General features: G+C 40.1%; 1 protein-coding gene across 2 annotated transcripts in view; it reads right to left on the reverse strand.

Moving 5' to 3' along the window:
• Positions 1-9,811, reverse strand: part of FMN2 (formin 2) — a 229,686-nt gene extending 219,875 nt beyond the window's left edge. For both annotated transcript variants that reach the window (XM_034765035.1, XM_034765034.1), the window contains exon 1: positions 8,076-9,811. In XM_034765035.1, coding sequence (XP_034620926.1) covers positions 8,076-9,642 — 1,567 coding nt within the window. In that variant the 5' untranslated portion in view covers positions 9,643-9,811. The remainder of the gene's footprint in view (positions 1-8,075) is intronic.
• Between the last annotated feature and the right edge of the window lie 9,588 nt (positions 9,812-19,399).

Consider the following 19,399-nt stretch of genomic DNA (forward strand, 5'->3'; position numbering starts at 1 on the left):
AAAAAAAAAAAAAAAAAAAAACCACAACCCACCATTTTTTGCAAAATGACATAAGTCTAGCAAATCATCTGTTATGAAGATGCTACTCATGTGTCAGAGAAGACTATTAATGCATTTATTCCTTATTTATAATGTGAAATAGTGAGAAATACAATTTTCCTGGATGGTTACTAGCATATAGTAATGTATTCAAGTATCCATTTTACTGTAGCACTGAGTTATCTTTTGCATGGATATCTTTTCTTATGAGTGGAAGTTTAGGAGAGGATGTGTTAACTCTCTCTCTACTGCACTTTCACCTAACTCTTACCCTGCGAATGCATTCTATCCATTATAATAAGCGACAAAGAGTCCTGTGGCTTATAAGGTGCCAAGGGACTCTGTTGCTTTTTAAAGATCCAGACTAACACAGCTACCTCTCTGATACCTTCTAACCTTCTATCCATTATGCTTCTTTTGGGGACAAACTAAGAGGCAGTTAATATATCCAGACCTCAGCATCAAATATGCCACAGAATCAAAGCTTCCTCCTGTAGTTAATTCCTACAGAATGCTATACTTCTAAGTACTCAGACTAGATGCAGAGAGCTGGCAGTTCAGGAAAATTACTTCAAACCTAGGGACTGAAGCCTCTTTATTTTCACTGCCAAGCTAGGAGTGCTTTATGACAGCAAAAGCTGTATCTTCTGGGATCAGGCAACAGCACAGAAATAGTTGGGGGTGGGAAGAGAAAAAACTTGCTTGAAGAAGGTTCTGAGATGCAAGACGACTTGTTCAAATTGCAAAGCCTCATTACACCGGCATACAGATCTCAATAGCTGGCTTGCAAATATTTTCTTGTTATTTGTTGTGCTTTGCTTTTCTTCCACCCCAAAATGGAGGACATTCATCACAAATGACAACATGACTATAAAGACTTATTCATGGTTCTTTCAGAACAATAACTCTCAACATAAATGCAGGGGGAAGAGATTGAGAGAGTTGCTAAATGCTGTGCTTACAAAACATGTACTATTAAGATTGAACGTTAGTTGAGAAAAATCTATTACAACATATCACATTTTCTAATGTAATTTAGTGCTCACATATATAGCCATATGACTTTTGTAGATATAAAATTGATTTTCACTGTGAGACTATAAAAAAAAATTCAGTAAGGCAACATTTTACTTTAACTTAATGGATGATTCACTAAAGGAATCAGGATAAAATCACTAGGTCCAACTCCTGTTAAAACTAGCACTTGACAGACTAGGGTCATACAATCCCTTCTCCAAAAAACATTTGATTTTTATCTCCTTGAATTATTGTATAAGAGCTAGCACAACTGGGGCCAAAAACTACTTGGGACCTTATGGGACTACTGCATAACTAATAAGATAAAATGCATCAATCTGAACAAAGGCACTTCAGCTCAAAGTCATTGCGAGTTACAGGACAAATTCAGAAACCCAACAGCCTGAACTCAGGTCTTGGCAGATAAATGGCCTCTTAGCTGAATCAGTAAAATATTTTTGTAAGCCTACATGTTTGGTTTAATTATTTGGGATTTCATATTTTTTTAATTTAAAAAAAGAAAAAGGAAAAGGAAATAGCCATTTCAGTTGCCTCTGAGGGCCCAGTCTTTTCATACTAGAACATGCAAACCTAATCCTTAAGTATGCCTAGGAGCAGGCCACTTGCTCACTACTTCCATCTCAGTGGAATAATGGATACCTTGAATGCTGTACAGTATTATACAGGATGATTCACTCCCTACATGATGCACTATGTGTAGCAAAAAAAAAAAAAAAAAGGGGGGGGGGGGGGAGGAGGGTGTTGGTGCTGAAAACAGGTGGACAAAGACCTAAGGAGCAAAACCTCACACAAACTCCCAAAAGAGAGCTAAGCAACTATTTCAACTCCAGTCCAGGAGTATCTGCCCTTACTTAATTTTGACTAGGTGCTTGATGCTGTTACAGTCCCATGTCACTCCAATGGTAAGTGAGACTGTCTGTCTGTGAACATTTTTTTTAAAATGAGGGCAAGTAAGGGGGAAGGTTTGCCCCCAAGCAGCTCTCCAAAGTTCTCTCAGGTTTCAGTTACAGTGAATCATTAACACAATTGGTTCCCCGACACCCTTAAAACTCGCAGCATTGCCCTGATGCACACAGCTTTAACCATAAATAGACCTGATGGCAAGAACATCTCATATACACCCATACACACTCCCCGTCAACATCCCTCGTGGCTGCAGACTTGCTAGCTATTTCAATGGGACCTGTGACCTAAGTATCCGTTAATGAAATAAAAGCAAAAAACTGTAAGGAGTTATCTTGGATAAGTTTCTAATAATCATTAAAAAAAAATCCACCCAAATGCCAGAGAGCTAAAAACAAAAACCTGGGTAATCACACTGAGAAATACCTATGCACATTTATTACCCCCTTCAGCACCAGCCCTATTTCTGAGGTGGCAGAGCTCACGTTAGAGTGGTGAGGGGTGGTGCAGAACACAGAGCCAAGCTGTGAGCTGAGTTACAGCACTGTACAATTTAATATTTTGGACAGCTTTACACCATTGCAGCTAAGATTAGAATCTGGCCCACCACATACAAGCAGTGTGAACTATTCCCATAAGCCCTTTCCAATGCCAGATACTCCTTTGTTTTATCGATATTGGTGTGTGTGCATGAGTGCTTTACTTCAGAAAGTAGGCTTTCCCCTACCCACGAAAAAGCCCTAAGAAGATTAACAACAAACCTTTTAAGAAAAAATATATCCCTAAATAAAATAGTCAAATTTCTTGTACCAATACTTCATTAAAAGAAGTAAAACAAAATTAGATCCAGTCAATGTCATTTCATGTAATTATTCACATTTGAATAGTCAAGTTCTCTCTTTAAATAAGAACTAAAGCAGTCAAGCATGTGATCTTCTTTAATGACTAGTTCTAGCCAATTATCATACACCAAGGATATAATAGAGGCGTTGTCTCATACATACATAAATCCAAGTTGAATGGTCTGGTTTTAATAGACCCTGTTGTAACTCTGAACTCATTTCCCCACCACCACTCTTTTTCATCCTCCCAATAAACAGCTCACCACTCAACCTGAACAATTAATTTTTAGCTTGCCCAAAAGCAGGCTGTGTTTCAGGTCTAGCTCCTCAAAAGAGGGTCATGTGAGAAATATAGTTGCAGAGTCATTTCAATCTTCCAGTCCTAATGAAGATTCAGACAAATAGTGATCAGAAAACCTAGACCTATTTGGGTAGCATTACATTACTGAAGTTGTAAAAGGACAGTACATCCCAGAATCCTCCAAATGTCCAGTTTTGAAACAAAAATGTTAGGGTAACACATTAGTGCTGCATCAGTATTTATTTCATGAGCCTCATCATTGTCCTTTTTCGATCATGTATGATAGTTTAGCTATTGTTGATTGGTTTTGCATTTCTTTTTCTTGATAAAGGACACACTTTATGTTACTGCTGACAAACAACACTTACAATTTACCAATAGCTTTTAGAGCCCAAAATATCATTAGTGTCATAAACACATTTTTCCTGATGTAGGATATTTTTAAGTCCATGTTGAGGATGTCATATGCAATAGAAAATACCTTGCAAAACAACTCCAACATTTTGTGTGCGCGCTCAGTAGCCTTCTGAAGCAAACAAACTTTAAACATTTCAAACAATCAAGGGACTCAGCTCCAAATTCTCATTTACACTAAGGTCCCTTTACAAGTGTCTGGCATTGTAGAGAGGCCTTAAAGTGTGCATAGATGACATTACATTTACTGCCAGAGTGCTGTAAAGGAGCACAAGTGTAAAAGCAAATCAGGCTTTAAGCCCACAAAAGTGATTGCCTTCAGGGGTTTTTAATTATTGTTAATTATTTGGAGAGAGGGAGACAGAAAAAAACAAACATTTTAAAATGCATGTGTCTAATTCAAATGGATTCAGACAATTTAACAAGTACATTGCAGCCAGGCCAAAAGCTGTTTTTTTGTTTGTTTGTTTTAAACAAAAATAATTAGTTACCATTTGAAATGACTTAGTGAATCCCTAAGGATACAATTTTTAGTAGAAAGCTTTACCAGCTCTTTTCCTATCAAATTTGCTATGGTTAATACTATGATACATTCAGTTAATAAAAAAAGGCTTTCATCAAAATTATTAAGTCTATGTCCATTATTCTAATGTTGGGGAGCAGCAATTCCACTTTTCTACCACAAAATCTCTATTAATGTCAGGACAATAATTCAATAACATGCTCAGAAACTGCAGGATCTGATTATTTTCATTCATGTCCTGCTCTAGTCCCCTTGGGATCACAAGTAAAAAATAATGCTCTCATTGCACATCATGTTGAAATCTAGACTCTTGTAGTTACTGTTCCTGCAGTTTCAAACAGCTATCTGTTTAAAAAATGGATCCACGGTCTTAATTTCAGAATGATCTATAAACTAGCCCCCACAGCATGCTTAGTCAGTGCATCAAACTCCTGGTATTATGGTTTGTTTATAAGAATTTAAATGACAAAAATATGCGAACTTGCTTTCTTGGCAACCTATATTGCATATGTTTTTCTAAAACAGCTGACACCTGACCACTAGCTATTTATTTTTAAACGATGCTAAGAAAATTTCCTTAAATCAATTCTATCAAAAAATAGGGAAAAAAATACAGAAAACGAAATATATTAGCATTACAATTTCAACTGCTCAGTACTATTTATGTCATGTGTTAGAACAGCCTTAAAACAGAACACGTGGATCATTATAAAAACCACATGGCGCACACAGCCTAAATACAATATACTGTAAACTAGGCCAGTCATGTGCTCACAACCTTCTGTCATTAAAATCAGTAACAGAAGTGATGTGGAATATTTGACTTGATTCTATATAGAATGTAGGCTATTATGTACTGACTGCAACTGCTGCATAGCAAGATGTAGTGCTCTAGACAAGATACTTAGATTTCAAAGAGACATAAGAAACCATAAAGATTGCTTGCTTAAAATCTATTTAGTAATCCCAATCCCTCAACTGCACTTAAACTTGCTGGAAATAAAATATACATTTTTTTCAAAAAAAAAGCACACTCTTCAAGAGTCAGGAAGATACCATACTTTATTTCTATAAATGTTGCTGTGAAGGATGCTCAGTGGGAATTTTTTTAGTACAAAGCAAGGGAAGCTTTTCTGCTACTATATGAGAGAACAGGGGCAGTTTCTGGGAAAGTTGATGTTACCTTTATTTCCCATTTTCTTTTACACCATTTGTTATTATTTACACTTTTATGTCAATTTGCAGGCAATAAAAAGGACAATAGCGTGTCCTTTTACACATAAATTATAGTTCTAGTTCTTTTATTTTAAACATAACCATCCTGCATAACATGAAAGGCATAATCACCCTCTGCTTGCAAAGACAGCTGGCATATGCATGCAAATGAGGGTCACAGTAATTTCCATGACAGACAGAGCTACTGCTGCATTGGACACTACTCCTTTCACAATTACGCTCTTTAAATTGTTGGAGACATAGGGAATAAAAACCAAGAAGTGCTTACAGGATGAGAAAAAAAAAATCTGTAAGGAATGAGAAGCTATCCATGGAAAAGAGGACCTTAAAATAAACTAGAATACTTAGGTTTTTATCATAACTAAAATCTATTCTAAAACCACAGCAATAAAGGGGAAAGAGGGAGAGAAAATGATTGAACAAGTCTGTGGGATTTTTTTAAAGTATAAAGCTTTATTATTAATACACTGGTATGAGCAAGTATGTATGTATTATTTGTTGGGAAAGGATTTAGAAACTCCAGTATAAACTAGAGATGGCTCCAAAATGCAAAATTCTGATATGGGGAGATTTGAAATCAGATCCAAATTTTGCGGTGAAGATGGGGAGGGATTTGAAAATGGGCATCGATTCAAATCTAATGTAGATGGGATGTGGAATTCAGATCAAGATTTGGGTTCTGATTCCAAAGTTCAGATGGAGGATTTTTGCTCAAGCCTACTGCTAAAAAAAAAAAAAAAAAAAAGTACTTATTGATTTACAAAAATCATGACTAATATGTAATATTTTAATCTGAATAACACAACTCCAGGAGTACTGTGCTGTTCTACAAGAACAGCTAGTGAAAAGGACTAGAAACAAGAAGTTAAACTTTGTCACATTGCACTGTGAAAACTGAGTGAAGTACAAAGGGTAAAGAAGGAACACAAATGGTAACATGATGAAAAATAAGGTTACAATCTTGGCTATAAACAAGGAAATATTTTAGTTACTTTTTTATTAAAGAAACAGAATTGTTGATAGTAAAAATTATTTCCTTATATATGATTTTTTAAATCATGACAATGTTTCTTTAAGAAAGCAAATTAGACCCACCACTTTATAAAGGTGATAAAAAAAAGTACTCACAGCAGTTTTGCAAACAGTATTGAAAGATATGTAAGTCAAAATCATGTATTCAGTATGACCTCCATCTCCTTCCAAAACTAGCCTGGTATTAGCTTGAGTGTTTGATTGACTTAATCTTACAAAGGAATATTTGTGTAAACTTTGTTTGTAGCACTTCAGTATCTTATAACTTGAATATTTTTCCAAAACATCAGAGATGTATGGAAAATTAGGCAACATTCGTGACAGAAACGTGACACAGGCCTGATCTATTTGTTGAAGGCTCAACTTAAACAAAGACCAAAAAACCACACACACAGAATCTTCAAAAACAAAGAGGAAAATAAGGTGCAGTAAATATAGAACATTTCAATCAAATTGCATGCTATTTTAAAATAAGTGTTAAACTAGGCATTTCTAAGCTTTCTGACATAATGCTATAAGATGCCTAATAGGCAAGATCAGTGAATGCTTTCCTAAGTACATTACACCTGAATGATTTACACAACGTAGCCTGCATTGCAAACAGGCCAAAACCACTAAGTTTTCATCATGAGCTTTTAAAGGGGGCCATTTAGGGATCTGGGGCAAACTGAGCACTTGGTCCTGCTAGTGAAGGCAGGGGGCTGGACTCGATGACCTTTCAGGGTCCCTTCCAGTTCTATGATAGATAGATAGATGTAGATCAAGAGAGAGAGACCTATACACACACACCTCTACCCCGGTATAACACAACCTGATATAACGCGGTAAAGCAGTGCTCCGGGGCCTGCACACTCCAGTGGATCAAAGCAAGTTCGATATAACGCGGTTTCACCTATAATGCGGTAAGATTTTTTGGCTCCCGAGGACAGCGTTATATTGGGGTAGAGGTGTATATATAGATACACCCCCCCTATAGATAGATAGATATACACACGCATATCTATACATACATATATATAGAGAGAGATATAAAAAGTATGTTTTCTGCAGTGTGGCCCTTCTGTGCTTGAACTCCTGATTCCATTTTGTACCACATGCCTCTTCTTGTAAGAGGAACTAATAGTGCTACTGTTAGATATGTAAACGTGTTTAACATCAAGTAGGTCCAACAGATCCACTATTTTGGAGGCATTTAAAACTTGAAATAAGTAGTTGCTGGCCAATCAATCTATACTGTGAGACTTCATGCATATCTCCCACATTTTACTTCATATTTGTGCAGTGCCCAGCACAACTGAGTTCCAACCCCAACTAGGTCCTGTAGGCACCACAATATCTACACACACACTAGAAAGTTTCTTTTCTGAACTTTCTACACACCCAGAGAGCCAACTTACCTGCGACAGAACATTTGAGAACAGTTTTTGACTATAAATTCTCAATATATTTAATACCCTTACCTGTGGGGAAATTGTAAAGCATTAAATGCTGATCCAGCAAATTAAGGCCCCAACCCTGCAAACACTTATGCATGTGCTTAATGTTATGCCTGCGTGTAGTCCCATTGACCACAGCGGGATCACTCACATGCATAAAAACCATGTGTGTTTGCAGGGTTGGGGCCTTAATTTGTACAGACAAGGTTTGAATCTAAACTTAGTACATGCTAATTTTCAGATCTGAAATATATACTTGTAAGATTTTCACCCAGAAAGTCACTTCACTAAACTTAATAAAAGTTACTCACCTGTAAAGACATTGGGAAAGGTATCAGTAGAAGCCTGGATCCCTGAGGATTTTCTTGAGTGAGTCAAATGTTCTTTTTCTTCTTGCAATCTCTCCCTGGACCGCCTGTACTCCAAGAAGTCTGCAGAGCCAATCTTTTTAGATATTTCACCTTTGTGATCAGATAGCTCTTCTGTCCAGTCTGCTGATCGACTGAAATAACCAGCCAAACTGACGGACCTTTGCTTCTTGACTGATGCCTTCTCTTTTCTTTGGAAGGACTCGCGTCTTCTCTTAAAAAGTGGGCTCTGGGATGGGGAAAGAGAAGGTGACTGATTGGGAGAACTCAGCTGCCTAGTTGTGGTTTTGATGTAACATGGGTTAATTAGGTAGGGCTTAAAGCATCGGGAACTGAGCTGAGGACTGCCCACTATCTCCCCAGATGACAAAGTGCCATTTTTCATTTCAGTAGAAAAACCACTCTCCAGTGCCTCTTGGCTGGCTGATAGACTGCATTTGCCTTCCTGAGTCTCAGCAGCATGGTCATGGCCTGCATCTGAAAAATCATCATCTCTTCCAGAACCTGGGAAAACAACAGCTTGTACTTCACTAATTTTAGTCTCCGAATCTGCTGCTGGGAACAGAAAATGGAACGCAGAACTATCACTGTGAGACCCATTTTCTGTCACTGCTACATTTAAATGTGGGTAATCCTTGAGTTCACTAGCTACAGCATTCACTCCAGCCTCAAGAGGTTCCTGTTCAACAGTCCATAGCTTGTGTTCTTGTGTTTCAAATAAATGGTTACCAGCATACCCGGTTACATTTGCTGTATCTTTCAGTTCACTTTCAATTTCACTGATAGGAATGTTTTCTGTAATTTCAGATATTGCGGAGACAGCCTGCTCAGTTTCTGGGCTACTCTCTTTGTCACTGCTAGTCACTGAAAGAAACCGTTCAAGATCTAAGGGGGCTGCATGAGAATTAGCCATGTGTGGGTCCATTGTTTTGGTGACATGCTCCTCAGTTCCATTGTTAATTGCCCCCTGCTGTTGCTGCAGTCTAATAGCTTGCTGGATATCAGAAAGCAAATCCTCTTGTTCTGTGGCTGAATGGAAACTGTATATATCCGTATCGGAGCCAGAGCTGGTCCTTTGTCCATCCTGCGCCTCTGCAGCAGCTGGGTGAGTTTCATTTGTAATTTCAAAATGCTCAACATCTGTATCCGAGAGACCCGCTTCATCTGCAGAAAGGCTTATATCCGGAGTTTTGTTAATAATTGAATGAGCACTGTCTAGCTCCCCTGTATTCAAGGCCTGGCTTTCTAAAACATCCTCCCTTGAACTACTGGTCCCATCTTTAGCCTTGGACAGATTTTTTCTGATCCTCAGATTTGAAAACACTGAGGCCCTAGAGTCGGACTTACCCTTCTTTTTGCCAGATTCACTTCCTTTACCATGCTTCCCCAGTCCCTTTTTGCTTCCTGCTCCCTTCTTTGTGCCTTCTGTATCCTTGGGCCCAGAAGCATCCTCTCCTCCTTCACATACATCACCTGTATTTTTCTTTAGCTTCCCATCTTGGTTCCCCATGATTTTTAGCAATCCAACCCCTTCAGAAATCAAGCCATGCTGCTGGATTTCATTCACTTGGCCAGCCGGCGAGCTCCTCTCTAGCAATCCAGGTTTGTTTTCAGGCGGTGGTGATGCAAGCGACGCAAATGCTTGCTGTGCCTCTCCCCCATCTGCTAGAGCTGCCTTTTTGCATAATATGCTGCTTGCACTGTGCTCTACTGGGACATGCTCAGTACAGCACTGAAAGCTGCAGACAGCTCCTTCCAATGGCTGCTCCTGACACAGCTGCTTTTTCACTGTGGATCTGCTACGTTCCTCTTTCTTTATAAAAGATTCTGTGAAAAGTGTTTCCTTTATAAGAGTTACTTCTTTTTCCACTGTTTGAATTGCTTGCATTGTACCCTCAGGGGAGCTCACAGGCCAGTTTGTCATCAAATAGCTACAATTTCAGGACTTCAAAGTTCAAATTCCTGGAAAAAGAAGGAGAAAAGTTAAACGAGAGGTACCATAATTACTCTGTCATTAACTAGAGGAATAAACTCGTAAGCCCCCAAAATACAAATATGCTGGTTTAATAATTTATAAAGTTCTTAAACATGTTACTTTAATAGGCTACACAATACTATATGTATTTTACACATTTAGCTCATATGTATCATAAAGACACAGTTAAATAAGTTTTCTTAATAAAAAAAAACTCTAAAAATAAAAAGTGTGTGTATGCAAACTGCAAACCGATCCATTGAACACACTTTCAAAGATGTACATTGAATTTTGAGTGGGATATTGTATTAGTATAATTACCATATAAAACAAACAGTTTGTATTCTGAGAAGGTACATATACAATTATTCTCAGGACAGTAAGCTCATCAATATTAAAACACACTACCATTGTTTCCTCTTATAAAAACATTTAATATGAAACAAATTAAATCAAACAGCACCAGCCAAATGCAACTCTGAAGTAAAGGATACAGGTAAGTGTTCCCCTGTTCATATATAAATATTTTATATGAATTGGTTTAAACACTGCTGCTGGTTAGCTATTTTGAAACAACAAACAATATTTTATAAAAACAGATTTTATTTTATTTTTCTATTTCTAGTTCATGTGTGAGTACATGCATTTCATTTAAAAAAATCCCTACTTTCAAAACAAATATAGTGCAATTTTTACCTTTTTGGTGGAAGGGAGTTTGGAGGCAGGGGGGCTTTGTAATCATGGGATTAAATTCCATGAAGTAATTTATCTAAAATGGAAACAAAGGGGCATAAGAACACAGAAATTGCCAGACTGGATCAGCTCAGTGGACTCTCTAGTCCAGCATCCAGTTTCTGACAGCAGCAGCAATTGATGGTTCAGATGAAGGTACAAAAAAAACAAACAAACAAACAAACAAAAAAACCCACCATAGTGGGCAATTATGTAATTAGCTGCTCATAGGGGAGCCTTCTTCCTAACACCTATCAGTTAGTAATTGGTTTATAGCTTGAAGGTAGATGTTCTCAGCCACACAAATATCTAATCATCTGGTGTACTGCATCCAGTTTTGAGCCCCCCACTTCAGAAAGGATATGGACAAATTGGAGAGAGTCCAGGGGAGGGCAACAAAAATGATCAGGAGGCTAGGGCACCTGACTTACAAGGAAAGGCTGAGGGAACTGGGCTCATTAAGTCTGCAGAAGAGAAGAGTGAGGAGGGATTTGATAGCAGCCTTCAACTACCTGAAGGTGGGGGGGGAGGGTTCCAAAGAGGATAGAGCTCCGCTGTTCTCAGTGGTGGTGGATGACAGATCAAGGAGTAATGGTCTCAGATTGCAGTGGGGGAGGTTTAGGTTGGATATTAGGAAAAAGTATTTCACTAGGAGGATGGTGAAGCACTGGAATGGGTTACCTAGGGAGGTGGTGGAATCTCCATCCTTAGTGGTTTTTAAGGCCTGGCTTGACAAAGCCCTGGCTGGGATGATTTAGTTGGAGTTGGTCCTGCTTTGAGCAGGGGGTTGGACTAGATGACCTCCTGAGGTCTCTTCCAATCCTAATTTTCTATGATTCTATAAATCATATTAAGCTTTTGGCCTCAGTGATGTACCTTGTATCAATGAGTTCTACAAGATAATTATGTTGTATAAAAAGGAATTTCCTTTGATCAGTTTTAAACTAGTTGCCTCTCAGTTTCAATGGATGTCTTTGTTCTTGTATTATGAGAATGGGTAAATAGAAGCTCACAATTTACCTTCGCTAAACTAAACAGCCACACTCTTTCCAGTTTCTTCAATCATCAGTTTACAAGACTTAGAAAAAAATCAGTATGTCTGGAAATGACATATTAGGGAAACAGTCAGTTCTTCTCTGCCATGTAATCCTCTATCACACACATTCATTTTACTCAACTGACCCAACCCACCTAACCTTAAGTATCCCAGTCATGGCTCCTGGGTAGGCTGCCCTCTTTGGGACCCTTTTCAAGTCCCTCAAGTGCACCTCTTCTTACAAGAGGCAGGCCTGCACCTCCCCTTCCTGCAGTGGGATCCCACAATCCAACTACTCTGCAATGGCATCTCTAGGTTACACCTCTCTGGGTGCCTAGAGGTGTAAAAGTTGGTCATAGAATCATAGAAAATCAGGGTTGGAAGTAGGTCAGCTAGTCCGACCCCCTGCTCAAAGCAGGACCAATCCCCAGACAGATTTTTGCCCCAGATCCCCAAGTGGCCCCCCCTCAAGAAGGGGACTCACAACCCTGGGTTTAGCAGGCCAATGCTCAAACCACTGAGCTATCCCTCCCCCATGTTACCTAGTAGGTCCAACTGGGCTTTGACCCTGCCAGAGTTCTCCCTGAAGGAGCCTGTGGTCAGTAATAGCATGCAGACACACAGAACAGAAGCAGTTTCTCCAAAACAATGTATGATTTATTTTGCTCAATCAGCACACAGAGATTAGAAAAGTGGATTTTAAATTAGCAAAGAGACCTATACACATATTGCTTGGTATTCCCCTCACGCGCCTTGTCAGACATGACATAGCTTCAGTGTTCCCTCTTCTCTCTGGACATCAAATTACAGCTGACTTGCTGCAGACCCTGGTTCTCAATCAACCTTTTCATGGGTCAGCCTCACAGCCTGCTCACACTTTCTCCCTTCCAGTTCTGCCAGGGCCACCTTTTAACCCATTAGAGTCTTATGATCTCAGATTTAGCCTTATGAAAGAAAAACACATCTTAATCTGGATTGTGCCCAGACCAGTAGTTTCTTCCCCCAATTGGGGGGGAAGCCATTGTTGTCTTAAGGACTTTGAAGCAGGGTACCTGAGGCTGCCTTATTTGCATCATTGCATTACTCTTTCTGGGTTCCTCAACCCCACATTTTACAGCCTCCTTTGATTTGACTATTTGCATTCAGGCAGGTAACAATACCAAACTGAACAGGGAAACAGGGTCAGACATAATATTAGTAAGAAATAACACAGATGTTTCCCCAATTTGTCACACCCTCAATTTACATTCTTAATGGAAATATATTTCTGAAGTATAGATTTAATAAACTGTATCTAGTAAAGATTTAAACAGGAACATAATTCCAGGTTACCTTAAGGCCCTGATCCTGCAATTTGTCATATGATGCTGGACCATAGCACCCATACAGAGCCACAGTGATTTCAGTGGGTCTCTGTGTGGGTGCAGCAGTCTGTCTGTGTGTTGTAAACTTCAGAATTAAGCCCTTAAATTAAGAATTCAAATGTTCTGATAGGGTCACCTATCACCAGAAGAATATTATTCTGAATAAAATTGAGATAGTTGATTTGTGTGGCGTTATAAGTTGTGTTAGTTGCCCGGAGGTGTAGGCTATTTAAATCAAAAGTAGATTTTGCACAGTATCTTTAAAACTGCCAAGTTGTAACACCTAAGATATTCATGTTTTATATAGTGAACACCACATAACATACTGCAGTGCTATACCAGACTAGTGCACCTGAAATTAATACCTTTAATTTGATAGCTTGTTAGTACAGTCATTGTTATTTGGATCTTGGTGTACATTTTTAACAATTTTGGGGGGGTCAACATTAAGGTTGGACACGTGGTGTAAATTGGGGGGGGGGGGATGAGCGGTGAAGGATAAGGTAGAGAAAGATGTTATTTCAGCTGCTCTGACCCAGCTTCCCAAATTTCCAATCAATGCTCACCCCAGACTTCACAGGAACTACCCACATGCATAAGGATCCAACTGTTCTAGACTGGGGCCTATAGAACGGGTTACTGTATACTCTACAACATTAAAGAGATGTTTTCTATTTGCTCAAATATTCTATGTATCTTTTATTTGAAAAATCACCACCACTGGTATTCTGGCTATTTACTCATGAAAATGGCTGCTTAATGGATCCAGGTGTCAAGAGATGAAATGCTAATTCATTAAATGGGGTCACATTGCCCTTTTATTAGTACACCATAATGCATACCACCTACAGCTATAATCTGATCACACACAGACCAGATAAACTTTTCTATGCTCATATGAATACATGGACCAATGCTCCTCTCACCCTCTCCAATAAAAAAAAAAAAATAAATAGCCTACATACTCTTGCAAAATGTGCTTGAGTTCTCCCGGTATCTGACATAAATCCTGATCCTACAATCAGTTCCATTTGCTCACTCAGATCTGATTGCAGGACTGAGGCAATGAACAGGATGGGCGGGGTCAATTTGCATCATTATACCACAGCATCCTAATTCATATCCACAACAGGGAAGTTAAGTTTCATTCAGATCACAGCTAGTGGAATTTCACCACCAGTAAGGCAATTTCAGGCAGTTTTGTTTAATTTTGCTCCCTCATTAGAGCAACTTGGCAAAAATGAAAGTTGGCCTTGGGACCTGAAGCTTTTTTGGAAATACTAGTAATGTACTGATTTAAAAAAAAAAAAATCAGTAACTTTATAATATTTTTAGTTAATAATTTACAACCATAAAGATTGTCTGTCAATTTAGTACAGAATCATTGGAGAATTGACTAAAGTGCCTGCCTATTTAAAACAGGGCAATATCCCTTAGTATGTGTTAGTTATATTGAAAATTTCCTCAGTTATCCACACTTTGGCCCCAATCCTGCCACAAGAATTGTGCAGGAAAATCACTGCACCCACACAGAACCACGCTGATCTCAGTGGGGTTGCCCAGAGGTTCAGGGATGTACCAGCACGATTCTCTTTGCGGGACAGGGACCTTAGACAAAGTGAGACTACCTACATAAGTAGAGTTAAGCATGTATATAAGTGTTTGCAGGATCAGAGCCTTATTCACTGCTCTGCATTCATCAGTACATGTGGATAGTCAAGTTCACTATACTGTGTCCACCAAACAACTAGCTCTGTTTATTCCCTTCAAGACACAGCAATGTGTAAAAATGGCAGTTTTAGGATAAGTTACCATGAAAGTGATTGGGTAAAATGCTGTCACTGAATATTTGGTAAGAATTTGCATACATTTATTGACACCATTTAAAGTATAAAATACTTTACAAAACAAATTCCAAATCACTTTTTTCATTTATCAGGCACAACATAAAACTGAGCAAAAATGTAAAACTAAAATCAATAATGGCTAAAAGGCATCATGGCCCAAAACAAATTTCTAGGATCAGGGTGTAAACTATTTTAAAATACACAGAGAGAAAAGATACACATGCATACTCTACAACAGGATAAATAAACAACCTCTCTCAGGAAGTCACAAAGCATCTTTAGCCTTACAGAAAGATTGCCACATTTTTAAGAATAGTTCTAATTTGATTTTAATTTAGAAGTGCCAAAAAGGTCAAAAACACTTCAACAAAAGCCCAAGATCAGTCCCCAATGCTGCCTGCCTCATTGAACATTTGTAATCAGCCATACTAGTGAATGAAAGCAGTATATAATATAGGTGTAGATAACAGATATCCTAATACAGCAGCAATAACCTTCTGATCTGCTCATCCCACCTAAAAATCTCAGGAGAAGCTTGCAACAGTGCACAGAACAGAATAAAAAATGGAGGTTTAAAACTTACAATTCTAGATGCATTTTCTCTGAACTCTCAGATGCATCTTCAATTAAGATGTATTTATTTTGGAAAAGTAAATCATTATTAGTGTTAGCAACAGCAGCATCACTGCTGTTACTCCAGCTTGCACTGAATTATCCTCTCAGCTACCACTCAGCACAGCCCTGCTGCTTGCTTAGCTCCCAACTAGGAACAGGAAGAGCCACAGGCAGCTTTGATTTCACTCACCTGAGGCAGGTCTTGAGTTTCCTGGAACAAAGCCAAAGCAGAGCAGCTCTTTACTCAGAAGCAGGGAAATCACTAGGGAGGAGAACAAAAGCCGCAGGATCCCCCTGGCACTCCACTTTGAACATGCTGACTGCCCTCTAACCACATGATGGCTCACAGCTGGCAGAGACATGAGCTGGAGCAAGAGAGAGCTACAGCTAGGGGAGATTATAGTCAGTGTAAAGTCATAGAGCTTTGTGGGGACCTCTAATGGACTGTGTTGGGAGCTGAGAGTTGTTTTATGATTATTTACTTTAGCAGTAGTTGCTGGTTAAGACTGTATAGAGGCATCATTTGATATTAAAAATACATATTGAAAATATTTAATTTAAATGTGGATTTTTAAGCAATCAGTGCCTTAGGCCCTAATCCTGCAACAAACTCTAGGTAGACAGATCTCTGTACCCATGAGTTACTCACTGCAGGACTGGGGCCTTTACTAGTAAAATTCCCAGTGCAGGGAAACCCTAAGAATGTCTAGAACAAACAGGTGAAACCAGCAGTGACAGTGCGGTTAATAGTATGGTGATACCCTTAGCACCTAACAATACAGCCTGCACAAAAATAGAACATAAGAGGAAACTACACTGCCTGGTTTAGTTATTGAACACTCAGGGCCAGAGCAACTAATAGGCCTAGTGCCCTCAGTATGGGTATATATTATGTACAGTAGGTAGAAACATCATCTCACACACCTGAAGACTGAGTAGCAGATGGGCATCTAGTCCAGGAACTGAAAACAGCCAGTTCACACCAAGAGAGACCTGCCCACTCCAGCTGTGGGCAAGTGAGGTGTCCCTACTCTTCTTTTAGCAGCTGGGTACAGGGACCCTAGCTGATCCCTCTTTTCAGATAGCTGTGAAGAAAGTATTGTACCACTGACACTTAGAAATGTGGTTGTGGTGGGTTCTGGCCCCCACTGCTGGTTGGCTGGTTGAGGATCCTTATTCCCTGAAGCAGTGGGCCCTCTAGGAAAGCACTCCCCCTAACACTCCAGCAGGGGATGCTCTACATAGAGATTATTGCCACCTCCACCACAGCTCAGGGCTCTGTTAGGGTAGTAGGGAGATAGCAGGGGTGAAGGCCCTACACACGGGGTGCTCTGCTGGGAAGGCAGGACACTCCCTCCACACAGAGCTCTATGTCATGAGGATGGATGGGGTGGGGTAGTGTCAATGGGCCTCGTCCTTCATATACAAGAGCCTGCTGAGGGGCAGCAGTCAAGGAGGTCATGGTTGCTCAGGTTCTGTCTGGCTGGGGACCTCCATCTTTAGCCAGCTGCTCCCTGTCTTCAGGCAGGATGGGTTCTGATTTGGAAGGAATGAGAATCTGTCTCTCTTTCCAGGAGCTGTATAGTAGAGAGTGCAGTGGGGATCTTTGACTTAGCCTCCCAATAATATATACAGTTAATCGGGTGATTGGTGGAAAGAAGCAGAAATTAACAATGTACTTATTTTTATAATGTATAATGTGGCAATTGGATGCCACAAATGAGAAGCGTACAATTGCCTAGACAGAATATAAATAGAGAATGATCAAAATAGCCATTAATTGCCTCTGGGAAAATGTCACCTACTCCATCCTCCAGAAGACATTGAGGAGTTTGTATACTGAACAACACTGACACAATAAAAAACAATTCATTATGGGTTCTGCTTCTCCTTTTCTGCCTCTGCCCAATATGGCTTGAGGGGAAGCAACTGAGACCCTCTAGCCCTGGCACCTGCTGGAGTCAAGGGGGAATTGGACATCTGCATAATTCCATGCTGTACAAAACTCAGGTCCACTCTGGAGTTAAAGAAAACCAGGAAGTTCCCATCCATAAAGAGACTTGAATTTACCAATATTTTTAAACACACCTTTCTTTTGTGACAGCATACAATTGGTCAAAATGTCAGTTATTCCATTATTGTGCGTCAGCCACGAAGGAAGAAAATGGGAGCAAAGGTGACTATAATCTGGAGCTCTGGCTCCCCGGCATAAATTAGAGCATGTTCAGGACTGCCCTAACTTCCTTTCTGCTTTCCATGCCCCCAGTAGGTCCTAAGAAGCGGATAATTGCTGTATTGAAAAGCACTTCTGTCATGTCTGGACACATTCATTGTAGGGCAGGGCACTCCACCCCTGACTGTCCCTGCAACTGGGAACAGGGCCAGCATTGAGCCCTTATGCAAGTTCTAAATTGGTTGGGGAAGCCCTCTCCAGAGATGATATTATCAGGGAATTACGTTTGTCCCACTGAAGGCCCCTTCATGCTACTAGAACATGTCTGGGGGTTTTAGTGCTTTGAGGTAGGTCTGCTTTTGTGGCTCCACAGCCACTAACAGCACCACTTCCCTGCCAGAGGTATGTGCACTTGAGGGGTGGAAGGAGGAGGGAAGTGTGAGAACTCCACACTGATTGGGTTTAGGGGGAAGGGAGGAGAATGTGGGTCAGGGCAGTGGAAGTCACATGAAAGGGGAAAGTTGAGCTTGCCCTATCCTCCCTTGGCTGCTACTACGTGTGGGATTTGACTGAATTTTTCTTCTCCTTTGATGGGTCATGCCCCATGGGTTTAGAAACACTGTTCCAAAATGTGTTATCATGCAAGCAGCTACATCAGCGGTTTTCTAACTTTTTGAGCTGAGTTACAATTTTTGGTTGCACTCCTGCCCCCAACCCAGACAAACATAGATACACGGAAAAGTATGCTTGATCACCTACTCATAAACCTAACAGAGATCTTAACAACAGCTTTAATTAAATTAACTACACCTGTAAGTTTCAAATATACAGATACTTACCAATGGCACAGCCAAGGCTTCCTCAGCAGTGGGCTGCTTCTACTGTGCAGCCACGCTGCACTGCGAGGGCAGGGCCAATTCATGCTGCTCTCCCCCGCCCCCTCAGATTTTCAGGCTGGGGGAAGGCGTATGTGAATGTCTCTGGGGGCAGAGCCAGCACTGAGCACAAAGGCTGCTGGGAGCAGAAATCCACATGGCCGCAGGGGATGTTGACACTGACCCACAGGCAAAGTGGCCTGCTAAGGTGAGTCAGGTGATGCTCCCTCCCCACTCCTGTGGAGACTAGCCGGAGCTGCCTGGAACATCATCCTCCCCTTCCCCGAACATTCTGCCCTGCTCCCCTGGGGGAGGGGCATGCCCCATGGTTTGAAAACCTCTGAGTTAGATTCCAGTAAGCAGTGACTTTGTAAGCAAGCGCGGCCCCTGTTATGAGCTCAGCATAGCTTACATGAAACCATGGACATCAAAACTGGTTTTCTTGAAAGTGGAAATTTTCACCTTGGAAGGGTAACCAAGACTCTTAGATTAACTCTTTCACTGTTCAAAACCTGCCATGCTGTTGCCTCTGAAATCGCCAGCTATGAGATGCTGAAATTTCAAATTAACATCTCAGAGTCTCTAGCAATGCTGCACTTGCCTAATAATATACTGCAGTGTCCTCATTGGTTATAAGCCAAAGTCTTTGT

Source organism: Trachemys scripta, chromosome 3 (genome assembly GCF_013100865.1).
Source record: "Trachemys scripta elegans isolate TJP31775 chromosome 3, CAS_Tse_1.0, whole genome shotgun sequence".
In the NCBI taxonomy this organism is placed as follows: domain Eukaryota; kingdom Metazoa; phylum Chordata; order Testudines; family Emydidae; genus Trachemys; species Trachemys scripta.